A 21,776-nucleotide genomic window follows, 5' to 3' on the forward strand; every position below is an offset into this window, starting at 1 on the left:
CAACAGGAAGCATGCTGTCAACCGCACCATCCAAACCCCTATCTAAAAGAAGCATTAGCCATGAAGAGAGTGACACATCCACCTTGAGTGTCTCTCCACCTCCCACCAAGCAAGAAAAAACTGTCTCATTGAGGCTCCCCAAACAGGGCGACAACATCAAACACCAGAAAAGTACAGTAAAGGATTCAGCTGATCCTTCATCACCTGTAAGCAAGCTTCCTACAAGGGGTCAGAGAAGCCCCAGCAAAGTAAAACCCAGAAAACTTTCACCAACTAAAAAATCTGCCCCCACATCCACATCTGAACAGGAGGACTCTAATCAGAACACAGAGTCAGTTGTCTCTGACAATGCTAGTGGTGATGGATTTAAATCCAAGTCTCTGTCTTCAGATGAACAAGAGCATGTGATAAAAGTCAAAGACAATCAGTCTGCTATCAGTGAAAACAAACTGAAAGTAAAAGAGACAAAGGAATCAGAGGAAAGCATAACCAGTCCTGCAACTGAGGAGATTTCAAAAATCCAACCAATGCAAAACAACGATGCAATTACTACAGAAAACACTCAAGTAAAAGTTACATCAGTTACAGGCTCAGGGGCTGAGATACTGGCTAGCGGTGAGGTTGCCAAAGCAAGTCCATCTGAGACGCCACCTGTTCCTGTAATTAATGCTGAGACTGATTACCAGGAAGGACAGCATGAGATCAAACAACAAACAAAAGTTGAGTCTCCACCTAAGAAATCTCACGATCAAAGGGACAACACCCAACAGGAACAGGAGGCACCGTCTTCACCAAAGATTTGTACAGAGGAAGTTAAAGAAAAAGACGTTTCAGAGACAGACCAGCTAATAAGTAACATAAAACCAAATTTAATCCAGGAGAGAGGCCTTCCAGAGCCAGATTCTGCTGTGCTGGCTCAGAAAACAATATCACCTTACCATGAGGATATAAGTGATATTTCAGCCAAACCTGTTGTAGTTGACAGCACTCACTGTGACATAGTGGCCCACATTGATAAGGAAGGTGCTATGCCTGATAGTGTAACCCTGAAAGAAACAAACAAAGTCACTGCTAAGCAACATAACAGCAGAATTAGTCTTCCTGCTAAATTGGCCTCAAAAGACCAAGACACTGAGCCAAAAGATGTACTTTCAGCCACATCCATTGCTGTTGATGCTGACCTGGCCAGCACAGAGCAGCAAAAGAAGTTACTGAAGGATCAAACCACAAATACAATTCTTAAAAATGATAGATTGCCCACATTAAGCAGAGATTTAGTAAAAGATTTTGAAGTAGAGAAGGAAAGTAAAGAGGAGGCTGGCAGGAAACCAGCAGAGGCTTTGGACATTCAAACAGAAGCTGTGACTGTTTGTGAATTGCCCAAGAATGTTGAAAATCAGCTGGACAAAGGGCCTCTTTTACTGGCAGGAGAATCTGAAAGACAGGAGAAAGACTCAAAACCAAATGAAAAGCTGAATGACGCAGCGGTGGAAAGCACTGACTCACAGAAGAGTTGCAAAAAGGAGCTCAAGGGCATAACTATTAAGCATGAGACTGAGAGAGACATCACAAAAACGCAGATGCCAACAGATCTATCATCAGAGGAGAAGCGTATACAGCCTGACTTGGAGGAACGACCACACACGGCAGTTTCAGAAGCCCTGGCAGAGAAGAAAATAGAGGCAGAGCAAGCAAGAAGTGCACTCCCTGAAAATACAGCCAGTGTGGTTGATTCAAAGCAGGAGAGTGAGATCATCTTAAAGGAGAATGCAGAGAGAGGTGATAAGGAGACTGATCAAGAGATGAAGACATCAACTGTGAAAAATGAACAGGAACCCAAGGTACTTCTAACCAATGCTGAGAAGGTCAGGGATAAGGAAGCAAATCAGGGGGACAAACAGGCCGACGTAAAGAAGAGTCAAACTCCAGAAATAAAAGCTGTGAGCTCTAAAACTACAACTACTAAAGAAGAGAATGAAACAAAGGATTTGTTGATGAAGAATTTACAGAATGAGATTTCAGATGAGACTGCTGACTCTGAGGTTAAGAGCGACAAGGACCAGAAGACCTTAATTGCTATGGACAAAGATAAGGACATTAACAAAAGAGATGCTCATAGATCAGCAGAAACTAAATGTCAAATTGCTAACCTAGAACAGAAACCTAAGACAGAAAAAGCTACACAGAAGACAACAGAAAGCCAAGTTTTACAAATGGATACAACTCAAGAACTAAAACCAGTAAGCAGTGAAACCCAGGGCACTGTAGGTACTAAAATTATGAATGCTAATAGTGAAGTTAGCATCCAACAAGACCAGATGTCCATAACTGTTAAAGATCAACATGAGGATATAACCAAACCAGATATAAGCAAACCAACAGAATCCAAACGTCCAGATACTGACCAGAAACAACAACCAGAAATAGTAACAACAGAAGCTCTAGAGAAGATATCAGAGAGCCAAACTCAAGAACTCAAGATTGTCAGCATCAAAACTCAGAGTGCAGAGGGAGCTAAACAGAAGGCTGAAACAAAGGATTCATCAATTAAGAGTTTGGTAGGGAAGACAACAACTGCAGATTCTAACTGTGAAGTTAGCAACAAACAGGATGAAAAGTCTGTAATGGTTAGAGATCAACATGAGAACATAACAAAACCAGATACAAGCAAACCTCCAAATACAGACCTAAAACAGGGACCGCAAAGAACAGGCGCTCCAGAGAAAATATCGGAAATTCAAGAACCAAAGGTTGTGAGTACCCAAAGTCAGAGTGCTGGAGGTATCAAGGAAAAGACTGACACAAAGGATTCGTCAGTTAAAAGTTTGGTGATTGAGATAGCAATGACATCAGAAGCTCCAAAGAAGCAATCAGAAAGCCAAATTCAAGAACCAAAAGTTGTAAGCACCAAAAGCCAGAGTGCTGAGGGTGTTAAAGAAAAGACTGAAACAAAGGAGTCATCACTTAAGAGTTTGGTGAATGAAACACCAATGAGTACAGACGTTTCAAAGAAGCAATTAGAAAGCCAAATTCAAGAACCAGAGGTTCTAATTACTAAAGCTCAGACTGCAGAGGGAACTAAAGAGGAGACTGAAACAAAGGATTCATCAGGTAAGAGTTTGGTGAACGTGACAACTGCTGATGCTACCTCTAAAGTTAAAAACCAGGAGGATCAGAAGTCAATAGTTGTTGATAGTTTGGCGAATGAGATACCAGTGAGAACAGAAGCTCCAAAGAAGCAGTTAGAAAGCCACATTCAAGAACCAAAAGTTGTAAGTACCAAAACTCAGAGTGCTGAGAATATCAAGGAAAAGACTAAAACAAAGGATTCATCAGTAAAGAGTTTGGTGAACGTGACAACTGCAGATGCTAACGCTGAAGTGAGAAACCAAGAAGATCAGAAGTCCATAATTGTTAGAGATCAGCCTGAGAACATAACAAAACCAGATGAAAGAAAATCAACAGAATCCAAACGTCCAAATACTGACCTAAAACAGGAAGCAGACAGAGGAGAAGCTTCAGAGAAGCAGTCAGAAATACGAGATCTAAAGGATGCAAGTACCAAAACTCAGAGTGCTGAAGATATCAAGGAAAATACTAAAACAAAGGATTCATCAATAAACAGTTTGGCGAATGAGACACCAGTGAGAACAGAAGCTCCAAAGAAGCAGTTAGAAAGCCACATTCAAGAACCAAAGGTTGTAAGTACCAGAACTCAGAGTGCTGAAGATATCAAAGAAAAGACTGAAACAAAGGATTCATCAGTAAAGAGTTTGGTGAACGTGACAACTGCTGATGCTAACTCTGAAGTAAGAAAGCAAGAAGATCAGAAGTCCATAATTGTTGGAGATCAGCTTGAGAACATAACAAAACCAGATGCAAGAAAATCAACAGAATCCAAACATCCAAGTACTGACCTAAAACAGAAGGCAGACAGAACAGAAGCTTCAGAGAAGCAGTCAAAAATTCAAGAACCAAAAGTTGTAAGTACCAAAACTCAGAGTGCTGAAGATATCAAGGGAAAGACTAAAACAAAGGATTCATCAATAAAGAGTTTGGTGAATGAGATACCAGTGAGAACAGAAGCTCCAAAGAAGCAGTCAGAAAGCCACATTCAAGAACCAAAAGTTGTAAGTACCAAAACCGAGAGTGCTGAAGATATCAAAGAAAAGACTGAAACAAAGGATTCATCAGTAAAGAGTTTGGTGAATGTGACAACTGCGGATGCTAACTCTGAAGTAAGAAAACAAGAAGATCAGAAGTCCATAATTGTTGGAGATCAGCTTGAGAACATAACAAAACCAGATGCAAGAAAATCAACAGAATCCAAACGTCCAAATACTGACCTAAAACAGAAGGCAGACAGAACAGAAGCTTCAGAGAAGCAGTCAGAAATACGAGATCTAAAAGATGCAAGTACCAAAACTCAGAGTGCTGAAGATATCAAGGAAAATACTAAAACAAAGGATTCATCAATAAAGAGTTTGGCGAATGAGACACCAGTGAGAACAGAAGCTCCAAAGAAGCAGTTAGAAAGCCACATTCAAGAACCAAAAGTTTTAAGTACCAAAACTCAGAGTGCTGAAGATATCAAAGAAAAGACTAAAACAAAGGATTCATCAGTAAAGCGTTTGGTGAATGAGACAACTGCGGATGCTAACTCTGAAGTAAGAAACCAAGAAGATCAGAAGTCCATAATTGTTAGAGATCAGCTTGAGAACATAACAAAACCAGATGCAAGAAAATCAACAGAATCCAAACATCCAAGTTCTGACCTAAAACAGAAGGCAGACAGAACAGAAGCTTCAGAGAAGCAGTCAGAAATTCAAGAACCAAAAGTTGTAAGTACCAAAACTCAGAGTGCTGAAGATGTCAAAGGAAAGACTAAAACAAAGGATTCATCAGTAAAGACTTTGGCGAATCAGACACTGGTTAGAACAGAGCCTCCAAAGAAGCAGTCAGAAAGCCAAATTCAAGACCAAAATGTAAGCACCAAAACTCAGAGTGCTGATGACGCCAAAGAGAAGACTAACACAAAAGATTCACCAATAAAGAGTTTGGTGAATGAAATTGTAATCGAGAATGCGAACTCTGAAGTTAGCACCCTTAAGGACCAGAAGCCCTCAATTATCATAGATGAACCTGTGGCGATTAAGAAACAAGATGAAAACACAGATCAACCCAAAGATTTCAAAGCCCCAAATACTGACCCAGTTGTTCTTGTAACTGGGAAAGAAGCCAGTAAGACTGATAAGAAAAAAAGAAAAGAATTTAAAGAGGGTGATAAAATTAAAGTAACAAAGCCAAAGGATCAGCAGGTGAAGGCATCAAAGACAGATGCCAAGCAAGAGTCAGAAAGCATTTCCATAAATGATGCATCTGGCAAAAAAGTTGTTGGAGAACAAAAAGAAAAGCCCACTGTTGTTTCAGATAAAGTACTTGATAGCACTGATGCTCAGAAGAATGATGGAGACGCCAAAGAGACAACCAAAACAGAAAATAGTTTTAAACAGGAACGGCAGACTTTCAGAGAAGAGAAAATCATAATAAACCTTAGTGATCTACAAAAGTCTGCAAAGCCAACACTCAATGGCAGTTCATCTCTGTCTGCGACAGCAGAATCATCTCCATCTAGCTGGTTAGATGTGGAGCATCAAAAACCTAAGAAGAAGGAACACAAAAGAAGACTAAAAGCCTCAGCCAGTGAGGACGAATCTCTTGAGCCTGATGACATTGATGATTTTATCAGGAGCATTAAGGAGGGAAGCATTCCATTCGCACTACCTCCTAAAAGGCATATTCGTAAAAAGTCCCCATCTCCACCTTTTGCCATGCCGTCCATCAGGGAGGACCACTTTGAGAAAGCATTTGATCCAGAGGAATTCAAGTTTGGCTTAAGAAAAAATAGCAAATGTTTTAAGGATCCTTCCCCGGCTATGGTAATTAAACAAAAAGCAGCTAATAGGGAAGGACGGACTCTGGAAAGACATGGACAAGATAATGCCATGCACACATTTAGAGATGAAATGAAATCACTTGATGAGGTGGAAGGAAAAGATGGAGTCAGTGAGGGGACAAATATTGAAGCAGGAAAAGAAGAGGGACAAAACAATGGAGAAGAACCTGGAAAACTGACGTCACGACTTGAAAGGATGTCCATCCTCTCCAGCCTACTGAGTTCCCCTCGGTCCTCCAGGAAGAGCAAAAAGGAAGCTACCTCTGCCTCCAATAGCACACTTCCCAACCAACAGCAGGGCTTGCCATCGCTTGGAAAGCAGGGAGCTGTTGATTCACCTCTGCCTGCCTCTAAAGCAGATAAGAAGGGTGTGGAAGGTCAAGATCAAGGCCCACTTGTAGGTAGTGGTATGGGTACAGTTAGTGAGTCAGCAATCAGCTCCTCCTCTCCTCCTCCTTCTCTGCCCTCGTTCTCGGAGATAAAGCTGCCTGATCATTTAGAGAAATACCTCAAGAAGAGCAAATCAGAGTCCGAGGCCTCCCAGGGCTCTACACAGATGGTTGAAACTAAACTGAATCCTGATGGTGCCATGATGGACCAGGTCTCGACAGCAGGAATACCAAATGTGGATGTGAGCCTGAAGAGCCCTGCAGGACTGCCTGCAACCAGCAACAACACCCAGCAGAGTTCTCGTAATGCACTTACTACTTCTACACCTAAGGTAAGAATTCCAATATTTTAAATAATAAGCTTCAGTAATTATAGTTTCAGTTCAATTAATTATTAAAACAGTCTTCTGTAAAGAGATTTAACAGCCTAAAGCCTGAATGGGTTCTGACCTGCTAGGCTTTCACACAAAGGATTGATAAGTCTTAGTTTATTTCCGCAGTGATATGTCCCAGCTCATATCCTGTTCTTTTGTTTTGTGGTGCTTTTGCAACAAAGTCGTGAATCATTTGCAAGTGAGGACAGGACAAAGGAGCATGTCCTAGGTCTGGAATTTTGAACAGGGACTCTTTGCCAAGATCAACTGAAGCTCAACTGTCACGTCACATTAAGACATTTGCATCAGTAGGCAAATAAAGAAGGACTATGCAAAAAGCATGTTTGCGTTTGGATGAACACAGTGTGGGTATAATAATTACTGCATGGCAAGGGTTCATTTCTCTCCCTTTAGACCCTTGGCGTTACAATATAGTTATTTTGGCTTCTTCTAGGGCTGCCCCAGACTAAGAATCTTCTTAGTTGACCAGTAGTCATCATTTAGGGGCCATTAGTCAACTAGTTGCCGGCATGTTTACAATATTAACTTGATCATTAAATTATATATTTTGGGCGGGGCAACACAATGGTTTGACTTCAAGGTCTGAGAAAGAATAGTATAAATAATACTGTGCTACATTACAGAGAAATACAAAACCCTATGTAGGCCTATAGTTTATCTACAAGTGCACGTCACACACTGAGCGAGCCACCTGATAATTACGCTGTCGGCAAAGCAGTAATGATTATGCTAAGTGGCTAATGCACATGTGGCTACTTACATGTTTCATATGCAACATGTTTGTAGTTGATGAATGATAGGCGAATGTTTGCCTGCAGAGTTTATATATCACCTTGGGTTCGTCCCTCACCTTATTAAAATGATCTCACACTTTGGATTTCCTGCCCGACATGTTATTAACTAGCCTGTGTAATAACCACAGGTAACGGCTTTTTAAAGTAAAGTGACTGCTGAATGTGGCCACTTCCTGTGTCTGTCCTTTCAAATTAAATTACCACGTGGTCCAGTCACATAAGTTTGGATTCATTTTGACAAGGCGCAGCTCCTGATAGAGTTTATTGTTGTTTATTTGTTTGTTTGTTTTTTGTTTTGTTTTTTATTTTTGTTCCGAGACTAAGCAACCAGTGAAATCTTGCTGACTAATGACCCTTCTGGTCGACTAACGTTTAGTCAACTACTACGGGCTGCCCTAGATGTGAGTATAGGTGCTAGTAGTACAAACTTGACCAACGAGTCCTAATCACACTTGTGTGAAAACATCATTGTAACAATATCCTCTTTGTATATAAAAATAACATTCAAATCAATTCAAATGAACACATTTGTAACATGACTGGTGGAGATAAGCAACGTATCTTATTTCTATAAATGATTTGGGTCTGAAGAGGCTAACAAATAATGTTAGCTCTATTGTTCGGAGGACTGCAATCTTTTTAAAGCACAGGTTCAAGTTCATAATCAAAATATTATATTTTCTTTCAGATACCTGCAATAAAAGGGTTCCACAAAAGGCCTGGAAAGGTATGATTAAATATTATGTATTTGCTTTTTTTCCACAATGCTTTATGTCAATAATACATTGTTTGCTGCTCTATATGTAATGAATATATATATATATATATATATATATATATATTTAATGTCTGTGTCCTTATCCAGATTGTCATACATGAACATACTCAGTTTGGAGGGCAGGCGTTTGAACTCTACCATGATGTAGAGGACGCCACCGCAATGAAGCTGTCACCCGTCATCTCAGTCAGAGTCATCAGAGGGTGGTAAGGGTCTTCAGTAGCATTCATAAAAAAACCTGCATGTTTAATAATAATTCAGTAAAAACCTACTGATACAGTATAATCTAAATGACTATCCAGGTAAAGTGTCTGCACTTGGCTCTTTTACACTGGCCCACATTTCAGAACCATCCTACCAGATCCTTTCACTTGTATTCTGTTTCTGGTCATCCTTATAAGCATGTATCTAATAGAGCCATCCACAAAGCTGTTTAAAAAATAAATTTCTGATTTTTAATAATGTAATGATGCAGTTCTCTTTTCCTTTAGCTGGCTCCTCTATGAAAAACCTGGCTTCCAGGGTCGTATCATTGCCCTTGAGGAAGGTCCTACAGACCAAATATTGAATATGTGGGCAGAGGAAGGAACTCCGACGACACTAGACCAGATGGGTCAGCCTATACCAACAGCGCCTTTGGTCATAGGTTCTATTCGATTGGTAGTTAGAGTAAGTAAACCTGTCGATTTGTCAGACTATCACACTGCATCCATGTCATTGTCACTGTTTGTCCTGTTGTGTTGTTTGCCACTTCATATGATCCCTGTGTAAAGGTATTGACCAAAAATACATGTGGCATGAGTATTTAAAACTGTCTAGTATCTGTACCCGTAACTGTCTAGTGTATTACTCCAAATACAGTTTTTAAAAATTCTTGCTTATTCAGACACTTTGATAATGTGTTGGCATTAAATATTTGGAATTCTCACATTATCGTATTTTTATTTTGTGTTTTATAGGACTATAGCGTACCCCGAATTGACCTGTTTGCAGAGGTAAACGGTTTGGGAAGGGTGTCATCTTACTGTGACGACACTGTGGAGATTGGCTCCTATGGGATCCCACTGACCACCGGCTCCATTAAGGTTCATTCTGGAGTGTAAGTTCAGCCGACAGCCAAAAGCTCTTCCTGTCACTCATTTGGGGAATTTATGTGAAGGGGGTTTTTGCATTATGGAAACATCTTTCAGTTTCATTCTTGGCCTGCAACTAAATGACAAAACACACTGCTGTACAGCGCGCATTAAACACCTGACCCTATTGCTTTTTATATACATCCTCATTTCCATTCACGCCATACTTACACATTCGGGCCCCCAAAGTAGCTCGACTTCTCTCCTCGCCTCTTGCTGTCGCTGTCTCTGTGTGTGTCGAAGACTGGATGAGGAGAGACTAGCTGTTGAGGTTGAAAAATATCCCGAGCTACACAACCCACATTCCCATCACTATAAAGACAATGGCAACAAAGGTATTGCCTGATGAGCCATAGCTCTGGAGTGTCCACACGTGACTTTAAGATAATGTAGAGGTGAAAGAAGTACTCAGATCTTTTACTTTATTAGAAATAGCAATAGCTTTTCTGTTTACGGGCTGCAGTGTGATGCTTCCTCTTGGTGCTAGATACTGCAGTTAAAGCACGTCTTATGATGCAGCGCTGCGACGGTAGTGTGCTTGCTGATGACTCCATGGGAATGAGTGTGTGCAGCATCTGTTTTTTGTCTGTGAAGGAATGCACACGGAGCTGAGTTTGTGCTTGTCAGTTTTAATTGCTGCTGATTATTGATGGTGTAGTGATACAGTATTGCATTTATCTGATAGGATAAGACAAGATACTGTGAAGAGAAAAGTCACTGTGTTTATTACTCTCCTTCTCCTCTCCCCTGTCTTTTTCTCTCTCTCTCACTCGTGTGCTGTCTCTGTGTGTCTACAGCTGGCTGGTGTACACCAATCCAGGGTTTGGAGGTTTTGTTGGAGTGCTGGAAGTGGGGGAGTATCCCTGCCCACAGGCCTGGGGTTTCCATGAGCCCTTTGTTGGGTCTCTCAGACCCCTTCGAATGGTACAACACATGAAATAGATGATATATGTTTGCACTGTACTGTCATTTTTTTAAAAAAGTGTTTTGGTCTGACAAATGTGTGTCTCGTCTTTACAGGGACCAATAAAGGTGGAGCACCCTCATGATTTCAAGGTGTGTTTTGCTTTGCTTTACGTTTGTTGCATCTATCAATATCTGCTGTTTACAGAAACTATACATATTGAAATGTCATCACAAGTGTGAGAGTAGTCATAGTCTTGTCTCTAATTCACACTTTGTTTAGTGCTGTGCCAGTGCTGGAAAAAAGGTCTCATCATAGTTCTGCATTAGGGGAAAAAATGCTCTGGGTTGTTTGTATTCCTCTAACCAATCAGAGGTGTCTTGGGCTGCACTAAGCCCAGAATGCAGCAACAGCGCTCTTGATAAATAGTGTCGGGAGGGAATTGTTTTGGTGACGTGGGGAGGTGAGCCTTGGGATTAAAGATGCCTAAATCCTTGCAAAAGACAAGACCACATAACATATTAAGACATTTTAGCGTGTAGGTTGCTAGCTCTGAGTTGCTGTTGTTGTTTCACACACAGCACTAAAACAAAGTGTGGAGATAGGTGTTGCAAGGCAAGACTAGTTTCACATAGTGACAAGAATTTTGAAAATACTAACACACTGATAGTGAAAGGGTTGGAAAATAAGAATAGGTAGCCAATGACAGGCTTAAACTTGGTGTCAGACTGCAGTAATCAGTGTGATGTGATGAAAGCATAGATGACTTCCTATAAAATTTTTGAGTGGGAGTGAGCTGATTTTTTAGAGCACTCTGAAGCAATAATTTCACATGATGTTCAAAACTCCCAATAGGGACCAAACATCATGCTCAGATTTTTGATCAAGCAAGCAGAACTAGTGCTTCAACAATTAGATTAGGTTAAATGGATTAGATTAGAATTAATCAGCAACCATGTTGATAATTTAATAAATCATTTCAGTCCTTTTTTTTCAAGCAAAAACACCAAATAATCTCTAGTTTTAGTTTTCAAATGTGAGAACTTGCTGTTTTCTTTGTCATATATTACCTTACATTGAATATCTTTAGGTTTTGGACACGTTGGTTGAACAAAACAAGAAGTTTAAATACATCACTGTAACACTTTGCCAAACTGACTGCTTAGATTGGACACTGCAGGCGTCCTATGTACTTGTGTCTGTAGTTTTAAACTCATCCAGTAATTTACCAAAAATATGTTAATCATTTTCATGATTTGGGTTGTGGTAGCTAATAGCCCTTTTTGACCAAAATGTTCCAGGAACTATGAAACCAGAGGAACTAAACTAGGAGCTAAGTCCATCTTGTTTTCCTGTCTGTATTTCTGCTACATCTGAAGACAAATTAGTCTCATATGAGGAAGAGTCATACTGTTCTTTGTATTAACTGCAGCGTGACTCTAATATTTCAGTCGGATGTTATGAATGGATAAAAAGTAAACACGCAGACGTGAAGACAGACTGAAAATTGCAGTGCTCCTGTCTCGACAGTAAACAGTCTGCTGAGTTTCAAAAGGACTTTTAAGACTGATGACAACAAAGCCTAACTCTATTTTCAGTGAAACTACTAACCCAATGGCAGGGGCTTGTATTTACACCTGGAGCCATCAAACTAAATTTAGGTACTGATTCCTCAAAAGGTTCTTGTGTAGTTCCAGTGAAACACCCTGCACATTTTCAAGATACAGCTCAAAGAGAAAGCCTAAAGAAAGCAAGAGGATGTCCAAACACTTTTTTGTGCATACTGTATGTACCTCCTGTATATTGGCAGCTCTTAGCCTACAGTCTATTCTCGCATCCCGTGTACCTTTCTTGTCAGACAGAGGTCAGATATGTCACTGTAAAAATTCTGTCTTAGGATAGAAATGAGCCCAAAACACATGTGGATACACAATTATACACACACACATCTAAAGACTGTGTTTACAACTAACGCTCATCTTTAACTCCTCTCTCCTCCTCCCACTTAGGCCTTAGTGTTTGAGAAGCCCAACTTTGATGGAGAGAGCATCGAGGTCGACAGTGACACGTACAACTTGCAAGAAGAACCGGAAGGAGAACAAACAGGCAAACCAGACGAGAGCAAGAAGACGTTGTCTACAATGGGGTCTATAAAGATCCTTAGTGGTCTGTAAGTATCTGTTTGAGTTAATAGATGAAGGGGGTGACCAGCAGCAGCCAAAGATTATTTGCCCATCATCTTTGTTTTATAGGCAGCCAACTTTTCGGATATTAATTTAGATTTTAGTAGATGGTTCAAAAAAAGTTGTGAAATTTTAGTGATATTCCTTTGTTTTGTCCTCACAGCTGGGTGGGCTATCAAGAGGCAGACTTCGAAGGCCAGCAGTACATCCTGGAAGAGGGGGAGTATCCTCACTGCAGTGACTGGGGAGGATCTGAGGATGGGCTCCTTTCTCTTCGCCCCGTGTGCTCGGTAAGTATCACCTGCAATATTATTGGCACATTGAAAAGGTAATCTGCACGATTTCTTGTCTGATCTTGTTTTCATCCTTGGCACTAAGCACCGATTGCTATGGTGATTCTGCACTCCACCTTTCAAAGTTCACTGGCCATTTAAACTGTGTCTGTTCTGCCCCTGTTGATTCTCAATGAAACAAAGACTTTTTTTGGACAGGGAAGATTTGAAATAAGAGAAGTGGCTTTCCGCTTTGTAACAATATCACTGTATTATCTTCCCCAGGATTTCCTGTCCCCTCATGTTAAACTGTTCAGCGAGCAGCACTTTGATCAATTGGGGCTCCATGCGGACTTGCTGGGTCCCGTCCCGAGCTTGGAGGACGTTGGCCATGGTTGCAAAACTCAGTCCGTCAATGTCATGGGTGGAGTGTAAGTAAACAGCCTCTGTTAAAAAAACAAACATACAAAAAAACCAAACAAACCAATAGAAGTTCACAATGAAGGAGGGAAACCTTTTGACTCTGCGTTGTCCACACACGCCCTTTTAGTCTTTGGGTGTGTGCTTCACTGTCCATACATGACTAAGTGTTCTGTCACTGCACACACAAACATTCAGACATGCACACATACACCCCTAGAGAACAATTATGAATAATCTTGTGTGACTGATTCAGTAGGGTAATTGATACGTCACGTTTGACAAAGGATGAGCTTTGTATCTTGAGGGCAAGGATTTACACTGATGAAGAAGAGTGAACTAGTGGTGTATTAATTTGCAAAGATTCTGCCCTCTGCCTGTATTTTCAAATTTTCTTTTTATTTGCTGTGGTCAGGACGTTCCTTTGCACAGCGAGCAGTAGTGACCAGATGCCAGACCCTAAGTAGAATGCATCCAAGAGGTAGCTATAAAAGACGGTAGACACAGTGGCAAAAAAAAGCCAAATTTAGCAGTGAAATGCCAAGTGGACAAAGCTCATTCCAACGCAAGAATGAATGTGGGACTGGCTTTCGCTTTCACTTTCACTTGCAAACATTTGTACAAACAGTCACTGAAAATCCAAAAATTCATAGTATATCTTTAAAGATGTACATCGCAAGCTTCTTCTTGAAGTTTCTGAAAAAAATTTTTAAAAAAAGGAAGGCCTTGATCCAGGTAGAGTGCATACTGTACCGTTTGTGACATTGTAGTTAAGTAGCTAACTGTTTAAAAAAGTGGTTTGCATACATTTTATGTCAGTTATTAATATTTATTAATAACTTTAAAACACGCACGTTTTGTAGTGAACAGATTTTTGTTACTCGGCCAGATGCACGTTTTCAGCTGAGTGAGTTTGTTTACCGTTTATCAACATCTTGTGTAATGTTCTGTTTGCTGTACATCTGCCCGGCCGGCTTAATCGTTTTACAACCTCTTTACAGTGTGGACTTGCTCTTTTTATGATGGCAGCATAAAGTCCAAGTCTGTGATTTAATCAGAGAGCCAGTCAGGCTATGGAGAAACAGCTTTGCCTGTATCTGTCTGTAATAAATAAGTTCTGTCACTGAGGTGTTTGCGTCATAGGATGTTCTCTTTATGTCTCTGGTAGGTGGGTGGCGTTTGAGAAGCCTGGATTCAGCGGAGAGCTCTACGTGCTGGAGAGAGGCCTGTATGCAAGCCCAGAGGACTGGGGAGCCCAGAACTACATGATCTCATCCATACAGCCGGTCTTCCATGTAAGAGATGAATGTGTAGGATCAGTTCAAAACAGGATGTGGCTCATCAGGAGTTTCCACATGGAAGCAACAACTACATGACCATTGTTTTGTTAAGAACTTTGTTAATGCAAAGCTTAATAACTCCCTCCTGTCTGTTTTATAGGACACACTGATGGGAACAACAAAATTCAAGGTATCATCCCTCCATTTAAGGCTTAATATTAAACAGAGTTATCCATTTTTCCCAAGCCATCTTCGTAGTCTGTTCTGGTTGTGTCACTAAGCCTTGTTTTTACATGTGTTCCAGATGCAGCTGTATTCTGAGCCAGACTTCCAGGGAAGGCTGGTGACTCTGGAGGACAGCGCATCAGCTCTGGATGATGACTTCGTACCTAAGTCCTGTAAAGTACTGGCTGGCAGGTAGGTGCAGCTGAATTGGCACCAAACACTGGCTGAAACTATCAGAGACATTCTGGGTATGAGAGATTTAACACAGCTGGCTGAAGAACGAATGCTGTATTTATTTAGCATCAAACTAAAAACAGACCTTTGCCAGATGAAAACCTTTTGTTTTTTTTGTTCATTTATACATTTTAATTCCTGCATCTCATTAGTAGGAGAACTTTAACAGCCATTGGTGTCAGCAAGACCCAGGTTGTATCTGAGACAGACAGTAACTAACAACCATACTCGTACCTATACCTGTACCGAAGCTTCATTCATAATGTTGATATTAAGATTCTAAATCAACAATGTGTGTGTTCTTGTGTGTGTCATTCTCTGTCAGCTGGGTGGCGTATGAAGGAGCTCAGTTCACAGAGAACATGTATGTGTTGGAGGAGGGAGAATACCCCAACACAGAGACCATAGGCTTCCTGTCCTCAGAGTCTACCATTCGCTCCATACAGACTGCCGGACATGTGAGTATTGCCTGTACTGCTTATATGAAAAGGTATATTTGAGCATTCTGTGATGCTGTTGTTGGTGATGAAGGAATCATTGTAAGTGATTATGAATGAGACTAATAATTAAATCAAACTCTCTGGTTTTCTTGTTCAGGAGTTCTCTCTGCCCTCCATCGTCTTGTTCAGCAAGGTTGGCTGCAGAGGTCGCAGAGCGGTGCTGAGAAACGGAGCTGTGAACCTGCTGCAGGCAGGCCTCGACACACGCACACGCTCCCTGGTGGTGGAAGGAGGAATGTATGTCACCTTTTAAACATTCCCACTTTTCATCTTTGAACAGACCATTTTGAAAGCGCAGTTTGTCAAAGCCTGCTATAAATCCCAACATGATTGACAGCTCATAAAACAACAACAAACTAAGACAACATAATTAATGTTTTCTAATCATATGAAAGTTGTTTAACAATACTGTCGTATGTGTACATTGTAGTATTTGGAATAACAATGTAACACATAATATTGATTTTCCATAACTTCAACTCTTCAGTTGTATATGCATGAATGAGTATACCTTATATTTGTTTAGTAAAATTTGTTAAATACATATTTAAATAAGCAAAGTTTTTTACCCAAGTTCTTCATATTTAAACACAGACATGTTGATGAAATGCAAATGGATACATGGAAAAATATTTAAATGTTCACATAGTGCAAAAGGTTTGACACGAACATATGAAGTTCCCTTTACATGGTGTTAGCACTGGATATGTTTTCATTAAGAGCAGCAAACGTGTCAAAGATGTGAGGGAGCCACCAGGTCAATAACAAATGTCACAACTGTAAATCACATAGCTTGGCTTTTTTTTTTTTGACATTGTCTCATATTTTGCTCTGCACATTTGTGAAGCTGGACTAACACACATGGCTGTTCTTGCCACAGGTGGGTGCTGTATGAAGAGAGTAACTACCGTGGTCGACAGCTGCTCCTCCAGCCAAGTGAAGTGGGTGACTTCTGGGAGTTCAGTGGCTGGCAGCAAATAGGATCCTTACGTCCATTACTCCAGGTATGGAGGGGGGGCACGGGCCCATCAAAAATAGGCCCATCAAATTAGTGTCTCTATGAATGAGGAGTATATGACACATAAAATATCAAATAAGATACTGTCACATGAATCAAGTCAGATCAATAAAACAAGTCACACATCCAGTTATAAATTATTTAGACATGTATTCATAAATCATGTGGTTTCGTGGTTTCCCTCCAACAGAAACAGATGTACTTCCGTCTGCGGAGCATGGAGACGGGATGTGTGATGTCCCTGACAGGAACTTTGGATGACATCAAGCTGATGAGGATTCAGGCTGTGGAGGAGACGGGAGGGCTAGAGCAGGTCTGGCTCTATCGGGACGGGCAGCTTACCTGCAAGGTACAGCATTATACCAACACCACACAAAACTACTGTAACAGACCTACAAAAGTATTAAAGGAATATTTCACCTCCCGAATGACCATTTGTATATCAATAACTCACCCAGTGTTACGATGACTTAGTTAGGGTTGGGTACTGAAAGCCGGTGCTTATATGGAACCGGTACCTATACAACCAATACCTACTGGACCGAAACAAAACGCACATTGCGGTGCCTCCTTTCGGTGCTTTTTTTAATGCTGTGTCTCCCTCTATTGGACATTACACGTAACAGAATCATTCATTCATTCATTCATTCATTTGTTGAGTGTATATTATTATTTAAAGGCACGCTAAGCACCATTGTCACTTCTGTTTATGTTCAACAATGTTATCAAACACAACGGAGCTTGCTCCCCCCTCGTCCTCCTCGTCCTCCGTGACTCTGTCATGAACCAGCGATAGCTGCTAGTTACCCTGGATTTACACACCTGTTCAAGGGATAGTGCATCCAACATGAAAATTCAGCCATTATCTACTCACCCATATGCCGACGGAGGATCAGGTGAAGTTATAGAATCCTCACAACACTTGTGGAGATCCAAGGGGAGAGGAGGTAGCAACACAACTGCACCTAATGGAGGCTGACGGCGCCCCAGATTCAAACATCTAAAAACACGTATCGGAAAAAACCCAAACGATATCCAACCCTAGCCTAAGTGAAGAAAATGTTTTTCTCACATGCTTGTATGGTGAACGAAGAATCCAAAAGCTGGCAGCAATTGACCAGCAGCTCGTGTGTTCAGCGAGGTAAAATTACTATTTTTGTCAATGGAGTCTGGCTTTGAAGAGAGCATGGACAAGTTTCACTTTCAGTTCAGTTTCCTTCAGAAAGGGCTGTTTGTAGGGAAGTACTAAGCATATAACTGGATCAATGAGACTTGAATTATATGTGAGAGTTTGTAAACAGATGATTTGATATAGTTTTTCTTTTTGAATTTTCTTTTTGGATTCTTTGTTCACTGGAGTCATGCAAGAAAAACAAAGTTTTTTTTTCATGAATTCAGTGTAAAACAGGGTGAGTAACAAGTATACATCTAGTAACTGGGGGCTGAAGTATTCCTTCCTTTAAGTGAACAGGCCATCTTTTAATAGCTTATGGTCATAACATTTCTTCAAACAACACCTTCAGAACATATGGAAGTGTTTTATTGACAAACACTTGTAGTAGGGCTTTAAAAGTCTAATATTTGCCTGATTATCATTAGGATTTTGCTCTCAGACGTGTTCGTGCCACATACAGTATGAGCCCTAAAACTTATTTGCACAGAAATTGTGTTTATCTGGAAACAGCTGTTATTTGCTGCAGGAACTGTTAGAGTAGTTTGAGAGATGGCTGTAGAGAAAAACACTCTACCCTCTGGCATAGTTATTTTAGCTGTGTACCTGTAAACAAGGGTGTGATCAAGACAATATGCAAAGCAGGAAAAAACATGTATTCCCAACAGACTTAATTCATTCCACCGGTCACTTCTGCCAAAGAGGTTATGATTTTATGTCTGTTGGTTGTCTGTTAGTTAGCAGGACGTCTCACACTCAACAACAATAACATTATCTATCAGTGTATTTTGATGCTGATAAAAAATATTTTTAGAATACTTGCTATTATAAAATGTCTCATCAAAGGGATTGTGTCAGCAAGAGGCATCAGGGGTATGTATACTGTGAGAGCTTTGTCATTTGTTTTCTGCACTTACTTGAGACCAGCAGTGGATTTCAAGCACCAAGTAAATTAACCAGTACTTACTAATGCATGTTCATCCTCCTGTCTCCAGCTGGTTGAGGACTGTTGCCTGGAGACCACAGGAGGTTTGTTGATGGAGGGCAGCAGGCTTTGTGTCACCCCGGAGCGAGGCAAAGGCAACAACCTGTGGAACATCACCCCAGACGGACGAGTGCACTGCCACCTCAAACCTGACCTGGTCCTGGAGGTCAAAGGTCAGATAGCTCTGCCTTCACTTCAAACATGTATTTGTACAGCTATGTTAGTTGGAATAAAGTAAAACAAGTTCAGCTATGTCAGCATGTGATTGTGACTCAATCAGACCTAAACCAACAGCTCCATCTGCTGGTGTATTGAGGAGATGCAATGCACCCTTACAAAGTTTTGTTTTGTCTTTTGTCAAGTGGTTTTGGCTTTAACTACATTTTGTGATAAGTAACTGTGTTTAATATTTTGGTTCCTTGAAGTGGTATGTTGAATTTTTATGAGGTGGGGCTGTGTGAGGCACTTATTCATAGTCAGTGTATTGCATACAGTAGATGCCTGTCAGCTCATCCCCAGTTTGGAGAAGCAGGAAGTAGGACCGCACCATTGATCAGAAAAAAATCATGACCTTGGTTCATACGTTCGGCTGCATTTCTGTCACTCCTCCTTTCTCTCCCCTGCTGTGTGCTTCACCAGTGCACACAGACACGGGGCAGAGAGAAAGGAGGTGATACTTGAGTAAACAAACTCTTATTACATTATTGTAAGTGCAATAAAATCTTACAAACAAGTGTAATTTATTAATGTAATCCACCTAAAACCAAAGATAGACACATGTTACAACAGACTTTTAAGTTTAAGTCCAGAATTGTGCAGCTCTATCTGGCAAAACTACCGACACAGAAGCTAAGCAATGTACCTCTGTGGAGGGGGAGGGGCAGCAGCAAGAAGTATTTTAGCCGCCCAAAAAACCCACTAATACTTTAGGTGTACACTACATTGAGAATATTTTCACCATTATACCTTGCCACAGACAGCCTCTTCCAAGGGGGATATTTTTAATGGCTTCAGTTCCCCATCTATGCTCACATCAGAGCCACCAGACTCCATTAACAAAACCAGTAATTTTAGCTTGCTGATCTTGGGAACTGCTTGTCTACAGCTGCCTTGATTAGTTAGTTAGTTAGTTAGTTAGTTAGTTTAATTGTGTCACTTTGGCAAATCTGAACTAACCGCTTTAAACACCAAAGTCACACAATAACACAAACAGACTAACTGATCGAGGCAGCGGTAAACCAGCAGCTCCTGTTTTCAGCAATGTTAAATCACTGTTTTTCTCAATGGAGTCTGGTTTTCGAGAGAGGGACATAATAGCTTCAGCTCCCCATCGGCGAAAGTGGTGAAAGTATTCTAAATGTAGTGTACATTTAAACTGATATTTATAATTTATGGTGAGACTTTTTTAAAGTGGCTAAAATACATTGGGCTGCTGCTTGCTTAGCTTCCATGTCAGTACTCCTGTCTGCTTCTCCAAACTGGGGGTGTATCGGCCAACATCTACTGTAGGTAATACATTGACTTTAGCTTACCACCTGATACTACCCCACTTCGAAAGATCCAAAATATCCCTTTAATGACCAACTTTACCAGTTGGTGTCAACAGTCTAATATTATTTTCTTGCAAAACCCACTGAGTGTGTTTTATTGTTTTTGCTTCTCAGGTGGTCATCAGTATGACAAGAACCAGGTGATCCTCAACACGTATGATGAGAGAAAACTGAACCAAAGATGGACCCTGGAAGTCCTGTGATCTTATCAGTCTCAACTTGCCAGACATGCCAAGTGATACTGAACCCTGTGATGCAGCTCCACTGTAGAGCCCACACCACAGAGATGGGTCCAGTAGGAGGTTTTGCGCGATCACTGCACTCCTTTGTAGTATTTTAACTCTTGTTTACTCCTCTGGAGGAGGGTGACCTTTAACTGGATGAACTTTATAACTATTCTCATAGTGTTAATTGAGTGAATGAGTATCATAAAAGCATTGCTTATGTTTGCCACTTGATTTCAAACACTGTTTACCAAAGACTTCAGGCACCCCTCTCTATGTCGTCACTGCATGTAGTGAGAACTCAGCCCTGTTTCAATGCTGCATACTTCCCTTTACTTAATGGTACGTTTCTACTGCATGGTTCCAGCGTCTGTCTTCTGATCATAATGTTGGCAAATATGAATGTATAGTGTATACTGACAGCTGTTTCTGAAGTCCGATGTGCCTACACTCCAAAGATGTATGTCGACTAAGATGTTTTTGTGAATAGATCAAAAATGATCTATTTTAGAGTTTTAATATTTGCTTAGGACTTTTTACACAAACTGGACTTTACTGCATGAGGTTGTATATAAGCATCAAGTGTATAGATCTTAGTTTAAATTTCAAAGCAGGACTGCAATAACACTGCTGCCCACTGTTGATTGTAAATATGTGAATGTCCAAGAGAAAACTGTTACACATGAAAATAAGAATGATTCTCTCTATTGTCTTTTTTAGAAAATAAAGCATTTTCTGTGTTTTAATATATTGTTTCTATAAGAGTTGCCTATTTCTATGCAATAGAGGATTGATCACCACATTTTAAAATTAAAGAGACAATTCACCCCAGAAAAAAATACACCTATTTTTTCTTTTACCTGTAGTGCTGTTTATCAGTTTAGATTGTTTTGGTGTGAGTTGCCAAGTGTTGGAGATATCATTCATAGAGACGTCTGCCTTCTCTCAAATATAATGGAACTAGATGGCACTAAAAACAATCGTAAAACTCAACAGCAATGTCTCTGACCCAGTTACTCAAGATAATCCACAGACCTTGTTGTGAGCAGTTTCATTCATTATCTGGAACCACTTATCCTGGTATAGAGAGGGGAGGTACAAAGGTGGCCAGACTATCACAGGGCTGACACATGGAGACAGACAGTTATTCACATTCACACCTATGAGCAATTTAGAGTGATCTGTTAACCACACCTACATGTCTTTGGACTGTGGGAGGAAAATGGAGAACCAAGCGAAAACTCATGTTGACATGCAAACTCCACACTGAAGGGCCCCAGCTGACCCTTGGATCTGAACCCAGAACCCCAAACCCTCTTGCTGGAGGGTGACAGTGCTAATGGCTGCACCAACGTTCTGCAGTCA

At 40.6% G+C, this 21,776-nt stretch overlaps 1 protein-coding gene across 2 annotated transcripts in view; it reads left to right on the plus strand.

Moving 5' to 3' along the window:
* The window catches only part of crybg1a (crystallin beta-gamma domain containing 1a), a 58,133-nt gene extending 36,901 nt beyond the window's left edge, over positions 1-21,232 (plus strand). For both annotated transcript variants that reach the window (XM_050061183.1, XM_050061184.1), the window contains 19 exons: positions 7-6,677; positions 8,223-8,261; positions 8,400-8,518; positions 8,804-8,981; positions 9,272-9,411; positions 10,243-10,369; positions 10,466-10,501; positions 12,359-12,519; positions 12,696-12,822; positions 13,090-13,235; positions 14,393-14,519; positions 14,665-14,694; positions 14,809-14,921; positions 15,289-15,421; positions 15,561-15,700; positions 16,344-16,467; positions 16,672-16,830; positions 18,648-18,810; positions 20,302-21,232. In XM_050061183.1, coding sequence (XP_049917140.1) covers positions 7-6,677; positions 8,223-8,261; positions 8,400-8,518; positions 8,804-8,981; positions 9,272-9,411; positions 10,243-10,369; positions 10,466-10,501; positions 12,359-12,519; positions 12,696-12,822; positions 13,090-13,235; positions 14,393-14,519; positions 14,665-14,694; positions 14,809-14,921; positions 15,289-15,421; positions 15,561-15,700; positions 16,344-16,467; positions 16,672-16,830; positions 18,648-18,810; positions 20,302-20,390 — 8,822 coding nt within the window. In that variant the 3' untranslated portion in view covers positions 20,391-21,232. The remainder of the gene's footprint in view (positions 1-6; positions 6,678-8,222; positions 8,262-8,399; positions 8,519-8,803; positions 8,982-9,271; positions 9,412-10,242; positions 10,370-10,465; positions 10,502-12,358; positions 12,520-12,695; positions 12,823-13,089; positions 13,236-14,392; positions 14,520-14,664; positions 14,695-14,808; positions 14,922-15,288; positions 15,422-15,560; positions 15,701-16,343; positions 16,468-16,671; positions 16,831-18,647; positions 18,811-20,301) is intronic.
* The last annotated feature ends 544 nt before the right edge of the window (positions 21,233-21,776 follow it).

The sequence above is a fragment of the Epinephelus moara genome, chromosome 14 (genome assembly GCF_006386435.1).
Source record: "Epinephelus moara isolate mb chromosome 14, YSFRI_EMoa_1.0, whole genome shotgun sequence".
Classification (NCBI taxonomy): Eukaryota; Metazoa; Chordata; class Actinopteri; order Perciformes; family Serranidae; genus Epinephelus; species Epinephelus moara.